This window comes from Xiphophorus couchianus, chromosome 7 (assembly GCF_001444195.1).
Source record: "Xiphophorus couchianus chromosome 7, X_couchianus-1.0, whole genome shotgun sequence".
In the NCBI taxonomy this organism is placed as follows: domain Eukaryota; kingdom Metazoa; phylum Chordata; class Actinopteri; order Cyprinodontiformes; family Poeciliidae; genus Xiphophorus; species Xiphophorus couchianus.
In genome coordinates this window covers 20,921,479-20,934,605 of record NC_040234.1, presented here as the reverse complement: position 1 = coordinate 20,934,605, position 13,127 = coordinate 20,921,479, and the positions used below count along the sequence as shown (strand labels likewise).

At 34.6% G+C, this 13,127-nt stretch overlaps 1 protein-coding gene across 1 annotated transcript in view; it reads right to left on the bottom strand.

Annotated features, from left to right (window-relative positions):
• The window catches only part of htr1fa (5-hydroxytryptamine (serotonin) receptor 1Fa), a 29,085-nt gene that overhangs the window by 5,289 nt on the left and 10,669 nt on the right, over nt 1–13,127 (bottom strand). The window contains exon 2 of the mRNA XM_028021883.1: nt 177–291. Within this exon, the coding sequence (XP_027877684.1) occupies nt 177–232 (56 nt within the window). The 5' untranslated portion in view covers nt 233–291. The remainder of the gene's footprint in view (nt 1–176; nt 292–13,127) is intronic.

Below are 13,127 nucleotides of genomic sequence, written 5' to 3'. Positions count from 1 at the left end.
GCACTACATACAAAATAAATATCAAAATGTCTGAAAAGAATCCTTTCATTCAAGAACATGCCATTAAACTCAAAAGACTGATTCTGCCCAAGGCCATGAAGCAACTCAAGCTATGAAAAAGCTTATCTTGCTCACAAAAGTTTGCCCTTGAAGCAATTGAAGTAATTCAGTCCTACCTGTCTATCCTTCGATGTTTTGCTGTTTTTGGTCGGTTCAGTGTGCAACAGACCATCTGCTGAGATCTGTGCTGCCTGCCAAGTCTGCCATCACCTCACCACTATTGCTCAGTGCCTAGGAGAAAGTAAGAATGAGAGGAACAATGTGAGAGAATACCCTAAAGTCTGAACTATGCCAATTATAATTTACATTTGTTTTGTGGTCACATACAGCTTAGGTATATACACACACACAAAAAGCAAGTGGAGAGATAAATATTGAAGAGAAACTGATATACTTCACAAATGTTTTACAAATATTTCCTTCTAATTGAATTCCCTGAAACAAAATCCAGTGCAACCAACTGCCTTCAGAAGTCACTTAATTTTCAAAGAGTGTATAATATTTTGAAATTTATTGTCAGTATAAAAATATAGAATTGCAGTAAAGGCTGCAAAGGTTTCACAGAGATTATTAGTCTACAAAACAACAGTTAACACACCAGACATATCTGAGGAAGAGTTATGAAGAACTCAAAAGCATTGCAAAGGTATAAAATAATAACATTTTTTCACAGAACACCGTTTGATCCGTCATCAGAATATGGAAATAGTATGACAACACTACAAACCTAACAAAGGCCTTGCATTCTGGCTTGGCAAGGAGAGCACTAATCAGACATGCAGCCAAGAGGCGCATGGCAACAATGATATCCTGATCGTCTGGGAGAATCTGTTAACAAGACAATCTTTAGTTATGCACTCCTCAGATCTAGATTGGATATATATATATATATATAAAGTGAAAAAATATATTTTAAAGAAAAAACCAAGAGAGCTCGTTTGCAGTTTAACACAAGCCATTCAGGAAGAATAGGGCCTGGTACGATAAGAAAGTTGGTTGGTGGAACAGTGATATACCCCAAAAGATGTGCAACTGTAACAGTGGTGAAATGTGGTTGTAAAGTATTGACCATGACTCAAGGGCTAAGTACAAATACACTACATGTTATTCTTCTAGTTTCTTTTTCTTCAAATACAATCCCAGTAAAATATATTGAGACTTGCACCTGGCTAATAAAAATAATATTTTGCAATGTCACTAATGTACTTCTTCTTCTAGTTATTGTGGTAAAGTTGTTTGTTCTTCAAGCAGATATTTTAGTATAATCCCCCAGATGGATAAATTTTGATGTTATACCTAATTTCTAATGAGTATCAGGAGACTAAACCTAAAAATGTCACCATCTGTAGCTGCATATGTCAAGTACAGCTAGTGGTTGTACAATAATGAATTCAGTCACTATCATTTAATCAAAGTGCAAAGAAATGAATGTCAATGCAGCTTCTTCACATCTTCTTCACCGCATTGTTTAATATCCTGAAGACATGAGCGGAAACTGTTGCTATAGAAACCTAAGAAGTACAGTACTTTCAATAAATGTGATGATCTAGCAGAGGCAGCCAAAAGTCTGAGCCAAGGTCTCCAACAAGACTGTCCGATATCAAGGCAATGGGTTAAGATCTGGGTGGGTGGAGGAGAGGAGGAAGTTTGGATTTCATTTCACTTACGCCTAATATATGTACTTTATATATTAGCTGCAAAAAGTTTATTACAGAGAGAAGACAGGAAAGTAGTTTTTGGACAAAAGTCAAATTCTTAACAAATAGCCACCATGAACTGAGCTGGTTGTTCTTTCCCCAACCCAATGATTATAGTCTTTAAAGACAATAAATTGTCTTACTCTGCATTACAATGCAATTCAACATTCTCTGCTCTGGAAACAGCTTGACAGAAAACCCAACAGTATGCAGATTACTTTGTGCAGAAAGATAAATGATAATTACTGCTGCACTGATGCACTGTCAGCAGTGCACAAATGTGTTTCCAACTAAAATAAAGGGAAGAACTGAGAGTGTCTTTAAGCAAGTTATATGGTGTGTGCATGTATATAACTGCACTGACTGATGTATGCAATACTGTCAAACATTGTACACAATGTAAAAACACTATTTCTGAAATGTTCTAAAGTGCAGCTTTTCTCCCAAGGCCGACTGAAGATAAGCTCTACTGAACCAGCATAAATCCAGTCAGTTCTGCTTTATTTCCTCCAAAAAGTGCCTGAACATGGATTCAGCAAATTTGAAAAGCGGAATTATGGTCATATTGTTTTTAGAATTATCCAGTGAGTTGTTTGTGTGAATGTGTGTGTGTTGCTACATTTTCCACAGCCCATTCTTTACAACATCTGCCCATTGTGACTGAGTAGATAAGATAAGGGAGTAACCAGATTTTCCAAATCATTTCTAATTGTCTACATTCTCTAATAATAGAAGACATGCTCAAAAACAACAGTACTGCATAAAAAGTACTCAGCATTCTAGAACAAGACTCATTCAGCATTTAATAAAAGCAGAAACATTTTAAAATGCATCCTTTCATTTTTTTTAAAAATCTACTCTCAGTCGATGATCCTCAGTCACACATCAGTGTGAAAGCACAAACCAAAGGCAGTATAGTCCAAACAGTTGTAACAATATTACAACTAACATCTATAATTAATTCAGCATTTGTCAAACTGATACACCTAATACTCAATATTTAGGGTAAAGCTAAAAATTTAACCTTTCAGAAATTAGCTTTAATGCAACTATAATTACAGCTGAATTTAATATTTTAGTTTAGGTCTAAACTAGTTTTAGGGGGAAGATTTTTACAAATAGAATAAAATGTTTCATGAATCTCAAACTGCACTTTGAAGAATCTATGTTTTCTAGAATAATCCAGTTCAGGTGTAAATAGTCTGAATTTAATTTGTACAAAAGGTGGTCAAACATCTGGACAGAACGCGATAGTAGCTGAATGATTTTAATCATACAGCACAGTGCTACTGGGAGGTGGGGTTTCTGAGTGGGCTGCAAGCATCTGGCTACCAGAACAAAAAAGTTTTCCTGAAGAATTTGGCATTGTAAGATGGAATATGTCGCTGCCTTTTTCTGTCTAAGCAGGGCATACATGTGTTTACACATATGAACTACAGTATACACACAAATAAAAGCCATCAGAGAAATAACTGGGATTATTGTCAAATGAAATACCCAGCTTCTGACACTTTGCTACTTTGCCCCCTCTATCCATTTTTGCTCTTACAAGAACAGGAATGTTGCATCTGTCATGTTGAGTAGAAGCTTTGAAACACAGGTTGGCCCAGGCAAGCTGTTGAGCTGCCAAATGCCGTTGTGAAAGAGGGGAGCTGTGAAATAGCTGATGACTGTGACTGACAGCTCAGGAGCTTTGCAAAGTAAATGACATGGGAAAACAGCAAATCTCATTTATTTACTAGTCTGTGTTTTTGTTTGTATTTTTCATCCACTGTCATATTTCTTTTTATTTATGTCTATGACAAAGTCTGCTGGTAAGAAAATGAGCTGCACAGAGTATTTTCAAAGATGCTAAAATGCTGCTTTATCTTCTGTAATGAGTGGAACTAAATGCCATACTTTCTGGGTAATGTACCCATATTCTTCACACATTTCAGAGATTCTTTTTTTGTTTGTTTTATTTAGTGGCTGTGATTGTTGTTTTATTTGATTTACACAGAAGTAAATAATCCAGTGCACATATTCAGTTTGAAAAGCTACTATCAGAAAGCTACTATTGCTTTCTGTCCAGAGTTGTATATAGACAACCAGACATCCAAATGCTGTGTAATGCTCTAATAATGTTTTTCTAACAGTTATTTAGTCTTATATTATGATGCGCAGCTGTTCTGTAAAAATAAAGATTGACCCACCCACAATGCTGGAAAACTGGGGAAACAGAAATGACAAATTATTCAACTATTAAATATCTGACAACTTGTGTGTAAACCACTGAAGGTGTTAGATGAATATATTTAAGTGGTCATTAAACACAAAAGTAATAACACAGTGACACCATGCATAAGTAACCGTTTCATATTTCTTCGGTGAGTAATTGTGGAAGTGACACCAAACATATGAATCTGGAAATTGTTAGAAGCTTCAATTCCATGAGGAAATATTTAATTAGCCATAATTAACTCATCAGCCTTTAGAAAAAAATGCAGTGAAAAAATATCAAGCCAGGTGATAATGTGGCCTGAGATAAAGTTTTAAAGGACATTATCAGTCCTTTACCCTGTAATAAAAATATATTTTGAACATAGCCAAACACAGTCTACAACTAATTCGTTATATATTTAGCCATTTATTTACTCGTAAAAACAGTTGTAGCTATGATGAGGTTCATGAAAAATAAAATCTAGACAAGACATTAAATATTCATTATGTTTTCTTACTGGTAAATTTAAACAAGTTTTCATAATTTTAAAAGAGCAAAAGTTTCCTACATGCACATGTCTCAAAAAAGTTTAACTTGTGTTGTCTCTTTCTCATAGAACAGACATAAAATTTCCTGTCCGGACTTCTTTTAGCATCTTGCTGTCTTTCTTTGTGGTTCACATCCTTGGACAGCCAGGCCTTGGCATATTAGGTCTGGCTGTCCAAGGATGTCCAAAATAAGATGAGGACTTATTTTGAAAGTCCTCATCTTACAAACTATTTTCTTTACAGTAGAGTGGCTGATTTCAAATTCTTTTGGGACTTCCCAAACCCATGCCAGACTAATAAGCTTATACACCTTCTGCCTCAAAGGCCTCAGGCAGCTCTTTTGATCTTGTCATGGTTTTAATTCTTTCTTCAGCTGGACAAGCCGCCTTCAAAATGTAGTCTATATGTTTTAATCACCCACATCCAATCACCTGATGTAATGTCTTTTTCTATTTGTACTGAAGGCAGGTAATGAATGCAACGTTCATTTTTCCTCACCACACAAACATTTTTAAAATGTTATTTTACAGAATAGCTCAGGAATGTATTTTTTTGTCAGTTTTCATGGTTTTTAATATTTGAGTTTCTCAGCATACTTACATTTAATATTAAATATCTGTGTTCAAATATGTTGGAAAAACCTATAGCTACCAATTGTAGGGTATCCAATTTTTTTCCATTTATCTGAGGCAAATAAAATGTTATGTCAACTTTACAGAAGTCTCTGTTCTCACTTACTGACCTGTGTCCTTCTTTTAAGCTCTACTGTTTCGCTTCATAAACCTACATTGTCTTTGTGACTGCCTGCACTCCGTACCTGCTTCATGCTGACAGAAGCACTAGCTGAAAAAATATTTTAGGGAACTGGTTGGAGTATATTTTATTTGGGTTGATGGTTATTACATTGATTACATCAAACAGTTCTTCTACAGAGTGATTGCTGTTATTAAAAGAAAGCAATACAATAATTACTTGTTTAAATGTTTGTCTTTGCACAACCCTCCCCTCATTCTTGACAAGACCAAATGTACATGGGAGATAGTGAATCAAATTTATATTGCTAGATATATTAATGTGTGTGGTTTAGAGCCTTAAATGCTTGAAATGTGTTTCACTGGACAATGAACCCAATAACATGTAAAACATTTATTTCTTCTTATTGCATTTATTAGTATGCAGCCATCGTACAGCTGATTTATTCAAGTCTCCACACTCAATGCCTCAGACATAAAAGATTTTTTATGGTCAAAGCTCCCTGGAACTTAAGACCATTATTTCCCTTCATTAGTGAGCACTCCCCCCCCCCCAGAGTGATTTTATGCAGGGCTCAAAAAAGTGCATCTAATTCACTTTCCTTATCTGTTTATGTATCTAATTTTCCCAGAATGTCTCATCTGTTAAAGAAAGTTGGAGTAATATCAAAATAAATCAGTACATAAAGCAAAAAAGGGAAAAAAATAACCCTGCAAAATGGCCTTAGGTGAAGAAATATTTACTACCTGTAATGTTACTTTAGGATGTGGAAGTGGATCTGTTATGTGACGCGCCACAAGAAAATTAGGAACAAGTCATCAGAGGAGAAACAGAGAAAAACAAAAGATAAAACCGACCAATTTCTGAGGAAGTAGTGATTTACATAGTTTTTTTTTTTTTTGTACAATATACTAGTTGAAGTCATGAAGAATCCATCCGACTCTTTAAAAAGCAGTTTCGGAAGTTTTAAAACAGTAAACTTTGTGTTTGAATTCAGCCTGTTTACAGAGTAACCTATGTGGCAGCACAGATAACTTTTGCTGTGTGGGTAAATGCTACAAGAGAGGAAAAGAGAATTCTTCTCGTGTTGCTGAAAAACACATGGCTGGATTCTTAAGTAGCAGAAAGAGAGCAACAGAACATGCACATCTTGAAGCAAACAGGTGTACAACCTTACTTTGGTGATAACATCCATAAGAAAGATAACGGTAAAACGAAAACAATCTCAGAACTACATACATACTGCAAACATCGAAGTTATTCATGTCCACAGAAATACTTTCCAGCTTGTAGTGGGGTGAGTTTCAGAATTTTTTTTGTTTTTAGAACACTATTTCAATAAATAGCATGCCACCAGAACGGAGACCTGTCACATGTGCACAACTCTTCAACATTCATATGTACAATATAGAAAATTTAACAGATGAGTCCTTTCAGGTTGTGATGACCAGACATAATATTTAAATTTTTTACAGACAACAGAGCCTTTTACTGAACCTCATGTTGAATCAATGGTCAGCTTTAAGGGTCTTAGGTCATTTGGCTAAAAATGTTTCCTCAGTAGCACATTCGACAAAAACAAGAGAAAACAGTAAAAGGTGAGAAGATAAGAAATTAACTCACAGAATTTTTTTTTCCAGCAACAAAGCTACAACAAATGCAGCTTGAATGTTGGGTTCTGATCAAACACACCTAGTGTTTTGAGTGTCAGGGACATTTTTACTGAGATCAGCTGAGGTAGAACTACTGGCAAAGATTAGGTCTCCAGTGAACAGTATTAAAACTGACTGACCTCTGAGCAATACTTAGGCTGGAAGGTGGACAAAACACGAGACACAGTGATGCAGAGGAGGATGTTCTTAAGCTGTAGTTAGTGAAGATCTGACAATGTGGCTCCTTTCTATAAAGTTACACTACAACCACTAATTGGAAATATTGATTTATTTTTCTTATTTAAATTTCTTTTTTTATTGATGAGTAGTATGTAATATTTTTCATTTTTAAAAAACTCAATCAACTTTTTTATTTTATGTTTTTACTTTTTCTAGAACTCACTACCACTTATGGCTATCTTTACCTTTTATCTGATAAAGCTTAATTTAATCTGCTTTCACAAGTTATTGTGAAGATTTGTGAGTGACAAGCAAAACTGAATCAAAAATTCTGGGAGCTCTCAAAGTGAGGAATGTGAAGCAGTGAAGCCTATATTTAGTAATAAGGAAATTATCTGCAGGTAAGTAAGAGTATGAGTGAATATATATGCGACTGTAGAGTCAAAACTGTCATACTGTATGTTTGGCAACAAGAACAGGTTCCCCAGAGAGAGATATTGCTCTAAAATGTGGACGGTGGCAAGTATTTAGATGTTTGCAAGATGCAAACATGAGCAACTCTGGCTTTACAATGCTGGATGGTTCTGTGCTGCTAAATTAAAGGTAATTACTGACATGTTCTTCCGATTCACTGCTGACATCTATCTATATCTATAAGATAGATATAGATATATATACATAAGCTCAATATATATATACGTCATCAGAGTTTTGTGTAAAACAAGTTTTGTGGTCTATTGTGATTTTGTGTCTGCTGAATCTGATTTGCCATTTGGAAGTTGAGTGAGCTTATAGTAAACATTAGATATTGGCACCAGAAGCACTTTGGCTAATTTGCCCATTTTTGGTCACCAGTCTTCACATTATGTAGAGTGGAATCCTGGTCCTTAACCTAGATTGCGTAAAGTAGTGCTGATCACTCAAACACATACAGCAAGCTCAAAATGTTTTCACAAATGTTCAGTGGGCTGGAGGTCTACACTCAGAACAAGACATTACACATTTGTTTTCTTGAACTTTCAACTTATGTGTCCTGCTCAGTGATGTTGTCCTGACATGTTAGCAGTTTCAAGAGTGCTGCATCCCCCTGAAAAACATCTGGAACCATTTTTTTACTTTTCAGATGCTAGACAATTCTCTCTTTTGGTCCAATTTGCCAGGGGAAAATAAATTAAAACATTATGCAAAACTTGAAATACAGGGGTCTTCTACTCCAGTCCTCAAGGGTCGATGGATGAAACTTTTAGATGTTTCGAAAACACCTAATCAAATGAGAGACCATCATGCAATCACGTTCTCTATAGTCCTGCTAATAAACTAAATATTTGACTCACTTGTTGAAGCAGAGACACATCTAAAAGCTGCAGGTCACTGTCTTTGCAGTACTGGAGTTGAACACCCATGTAGAGAGTGCTGAATAGAGTGTGGATCTCATAAGGCCCCACTCCTGTCCATTATATAAACTAACATCAACTGATATGTTTTAATGTAGTATGTAGTTAACCAAACATGTCCTCTGTACTGTTTTTTTTAATTTTTTTTATTTTCCGTCATTTGGCTGAAGATGGATATTATATAACACATATTGTAGTCTAGAAATTAATGATTGGAGTAAGTCCCTAAAACAAGAGCTGAGACTTTAACTTTTAACTGTATAAATAGTTAATTTCACTTTTATTTGAGAAAAAAATAAATAAGCCAATCTCTTGAGTGTTGTTTCTCAAAGTTAACCAGTGCAAAACTTCTCTTTACAAAGTAATAGAAAGAGCAGTAATAGTGGCTGGGGATAATACATGTTCTTAGTGCCAGAGCTACAAATCATTAGGGCACAATCAGCCATAACTCACATGAAATAGTGGGTGGTGAAAGGTTTTGTCACATAAGCTGCCATTTACTTTAAAGCTGTCTGTTTTCTCATGACAACTTCCAAAAATGAGCAAAATGTGTTATTTAAAGAAAAATTGATATTTAAAAGTCATATGGTACCACAAATTATATATATATATATAGAAGTAGAATGTATATATATATATATATATATATATATATATATATATATATATAGAGAGAGAGAGAGAGAGAGAGAGAGAGAGAGAGACGTAACATACTAATGTAAAAGTCTAAGTGTGTTGTAATGACCTCTTTGGTAGGCTTAACATTTGTAATATAAATAAATAAATAAAGCTCCATTTTAGATAAACATCAAATATTTTATATAAGCAAGGTTTGACACTTGACAACTTTCAAAAATGTACTTTCTTTACAAGTCTTGTGTTCTTCAGATGAAATGACAAGATGAAAGGTCTCATCTTTATCAAAATTTAACTAGCGTATTAATACAACATCAAGCAACATAAACAGAACTGTGGAAATACAAAGACAAATTAAACAAACAAACAAACTTTTAATACTGATTCTATTTAAACCTGAGGGTATTTAGGTTATTTGGTATTTCAGATTACATTTAAATCAAAAGATGAAATTAGTTAAGAAGAGCATAATGTGTTAGAATTTTTTCACTGTTACTGCACAAAAGAAATGGAGGAACACTGAATATGTAAAAGCTTGTGAGCTTTCACAACTCACACTGAGCTGTGACAATACCATTGTCAATATTTTATAAACTGCTTGCACCAAAACAATGAAGAAGAAAACACAAAATAACAAAAATATGCACAAAGGCAGACAAAATAATCCCAAAATTCAGGACTTTACATGTATTGTTGGAAATACCTCTTTTAGTCTACATACAACTATAACATTTAGGTTTGCGGCGCTGTCCTAAGGGCTAATGCTCATCCAGTATGACACTGTGCCAGAAACATAGCAGATCACACGTCTCACTGCTGGAAACTGATTAATATCTACAACTGCAAGAAGAAAGCAAGACTTAAGTTCAGCAACTTAGAAAATATAAAACATGCTTCATATAACATTGTAAAACAAAGCAATGTCCAAAACTAAGTAGTCTATAGCATTGCATCAGGTGTTAAACACAGTCAAAAAGAATAAAAAAAAAAAAAAAAATCATTATTCTTCCTCCCTGAAAAGGTGAATTTCTGGCTTATTATCAAATGGGTGAGTGAGTTTCAAGCTTAACTGTGCTGAAACTCCCAATTTGAGAAGGATATCAAAGTAAGGCCTCCAGAAAAATGGATGTTTTTTTTTAAACAAATTAACATACTTTCTTTTTCCTTCATGGTGCACATTTTTACTTAGGGGATTAGGAAATATAGGTGTGTCAGCAATGGTTACATTCTACTTCTATAACTGAACTTCACCCAACGTAGCTCTTGCTAACTACACCGTTAGTCATAGTCACGCAAGTTAAAATTTATACTATGGAAAGGACTGAATTGAGTAATTATAAATGAATTTGTAAAAAAAACATCTAAGGTAAAGGATGAAATTAGCTACACAGATTGTGTATTTAGTAGTGCTTATCAAATCAACACATTACAATTTATTGAATTTGACTTTGTATAAGTGCATCTCAATAAGTAAAAAAAATATTTAAAAAAATATCAAAATTTAACCAGTTGAGCAAGTTTATAATATATTTTGATTACGCACAGACAGATATTTTTCAAGTGTTTATTTTTTTCAGTTTGAGGGTTGTGGCACACAGCTAAATAGAACCCGAAACAGAAATGTTACGTTATATGCATCTCACAGTAACGGAGAAGAGTTATGACTTGACAGCTCTCTCTTGACAGTAGACAGTCTCTGACACCTTCCACAAGAAATATGGGCTGCAAAAGTTTATTGCTAAAGAAGCCGGATGTTCACAGAATGCTGTACCCTAGTATATTTATGGAAACATGAGTGGCAGAAATAAGTGGCGGAGAAATATGCATGAATAACTGGGATGACCAGAGCCTTGAATGTAAAGCATAACCCATTGAAAAGTATGAGGGAGATTGACAGGAGATCGACTGCAGCTGGACTCAGTGTTTCAAGAGTCAGAAGAAACAGACAAACATAAGACACAGTCTACAATGTGTTAAAGGGGGTATAATATATAGTGAAATTTTTAGCCAAATCAAGCAAATATATGTTAACTTCAGTTGTTATGAAAATGTTGCATATGTCAAAATGACTTGAAACAAATGTGACCTTGAATTTGGCCTTTCTCTCCTTAAGAATCTCATATGCTTTCAGCATGTCACCACATCAATGCTCCATCATGCCGTCCATTGATGTCATTCACAACTGCTCTTAGGAAAGTTGTAGGTTGGCAGACTCCAAGGCAGAGCTTAGGGTAGAAAAGTGCCGCATTGTACAATTGTTGACTGTATAGTGTTTTCTTTTTAACTTTGTAATTTTGTGATTTTGTTATGCAAAGCACCTTGAACCACCTTGCTGGTGAAATGTGCTATACAAGTATTAAGGCACCCCCAAATGGCTGCCATGGGAGATTCCAAAATTTCGCAAACATGAACGAATGCAACACTCAAGTTATGTTTTTGATGAGATAATGACATTAGCAAATTAGAAATTATAAACACCTACCTGGTGGTACTGAGTCTGCTGAGCTTGACTGTATGACTGTAAACAGTATAAAGGCACTGTTGTGATGACATGCTGAGGGCAAAGCATCAATAAGAACATAAGCTTCTTAAGGAGTCAGAGTCCAATTTGAAGGCATCAACTTCCAATGTCAAATTTCTTTTATATTTGATATATACAGCAGTTTTATAACAACCAAAGGTACATACTTACTTGATTATGCTGTGAAATGACATATGTGCCTGGAAAATACATAATACTGCTCTTTAAGATTCACTGCATAACCCAAGGTGCATATGATCTCACAAAGGAGTTTTCATGTCTTTAGTAAATATTCTGAAAAGTTGTTAATGTTCCAAATCAATGGATAGATTTTAGTAAGTTTGAGCTAATCATAAAGGGCTTATAGTGTTTTATTTACGCCAAAGGCTTTGGAAAAATAATAACGCAGACATAACAGACACAAGTTGTTATGATCTGAGAAAGCAGCTCTATCAAATGAAGCAATTCTTGTTCTCCTAAATTTTACACATGGTTCTAGCTTTATATTTGTGGGAATCCTAATGCAGCGTAACAAACCTAGGATCAATGTATGCTCACTTAATGGTAATGTATTTCACAAAACTCAAAATATTTAAATGTTTAACTTGTCATGGTGTGGCAATAGTTTTAAGTTACATTTATTGGAAATGGTTTCTTCAGGCCACAGCAATCTCCAAATGGATAGGCTATTTTCTAAAGTGGATAGGAGGATCTTCTGTCCCAATGGAGATAGGACGACATATAGGGCATTGATTGATTGCTGCAGTTTTTCTGTCACAACACTCAGTATTAACAAGGCAGCACACGTAAATTCAAATCATTTAAATTAAAAGAAATTGAACACAAGAAGGGCAGCCCTTTATTCAGCTTTCTTTCGGAGCTAAGCAATTCTTTGCAGTGGCCATATTTATGTTTATTCATACCACATTTAGAGCACAGAAAGTTGTTCTTATGCAATACAATTTGACAGTAAATAATGTCTACATGCAATACTAAATCAGGATGAAAAATCAACAAAGTTCTCATCAAAAATGTTTGTGGCAAAAAGATTAAGATAGCTTGGCCAGACATATGCCAAAAAGTTGCTTAATAGTTGCTTCCTGGAAATATATTCAATCTAACTTTGCATGGTTAAAAAAGTAATTTATTAAAATATCTAACTTCTTTTCTCAGTAAACAAGTTCATAAAATGTTGCAATATGAAGGGGCTTATTAGAGCACAGGGTTGTTCACAGCCAAATTGTATCTGATGATGATTTTTTAAAATTATTTTTAAACCTGGATCAAACTCAGATTGTCTCTTCAAATTCCTTACACTTTTTACTCTCTGGTTGTCTGCTGACATTACTGTTGGATCAAAAAAAATTAGGCTCACTTTATTCAAGAGCACAGAGCTGCAAATTCTACCAGTGACCATGTTCATATGCACATCAGTTTCTTCATTGAAAACAATATTTAACATCATTAAATATTGACGTTAAATATT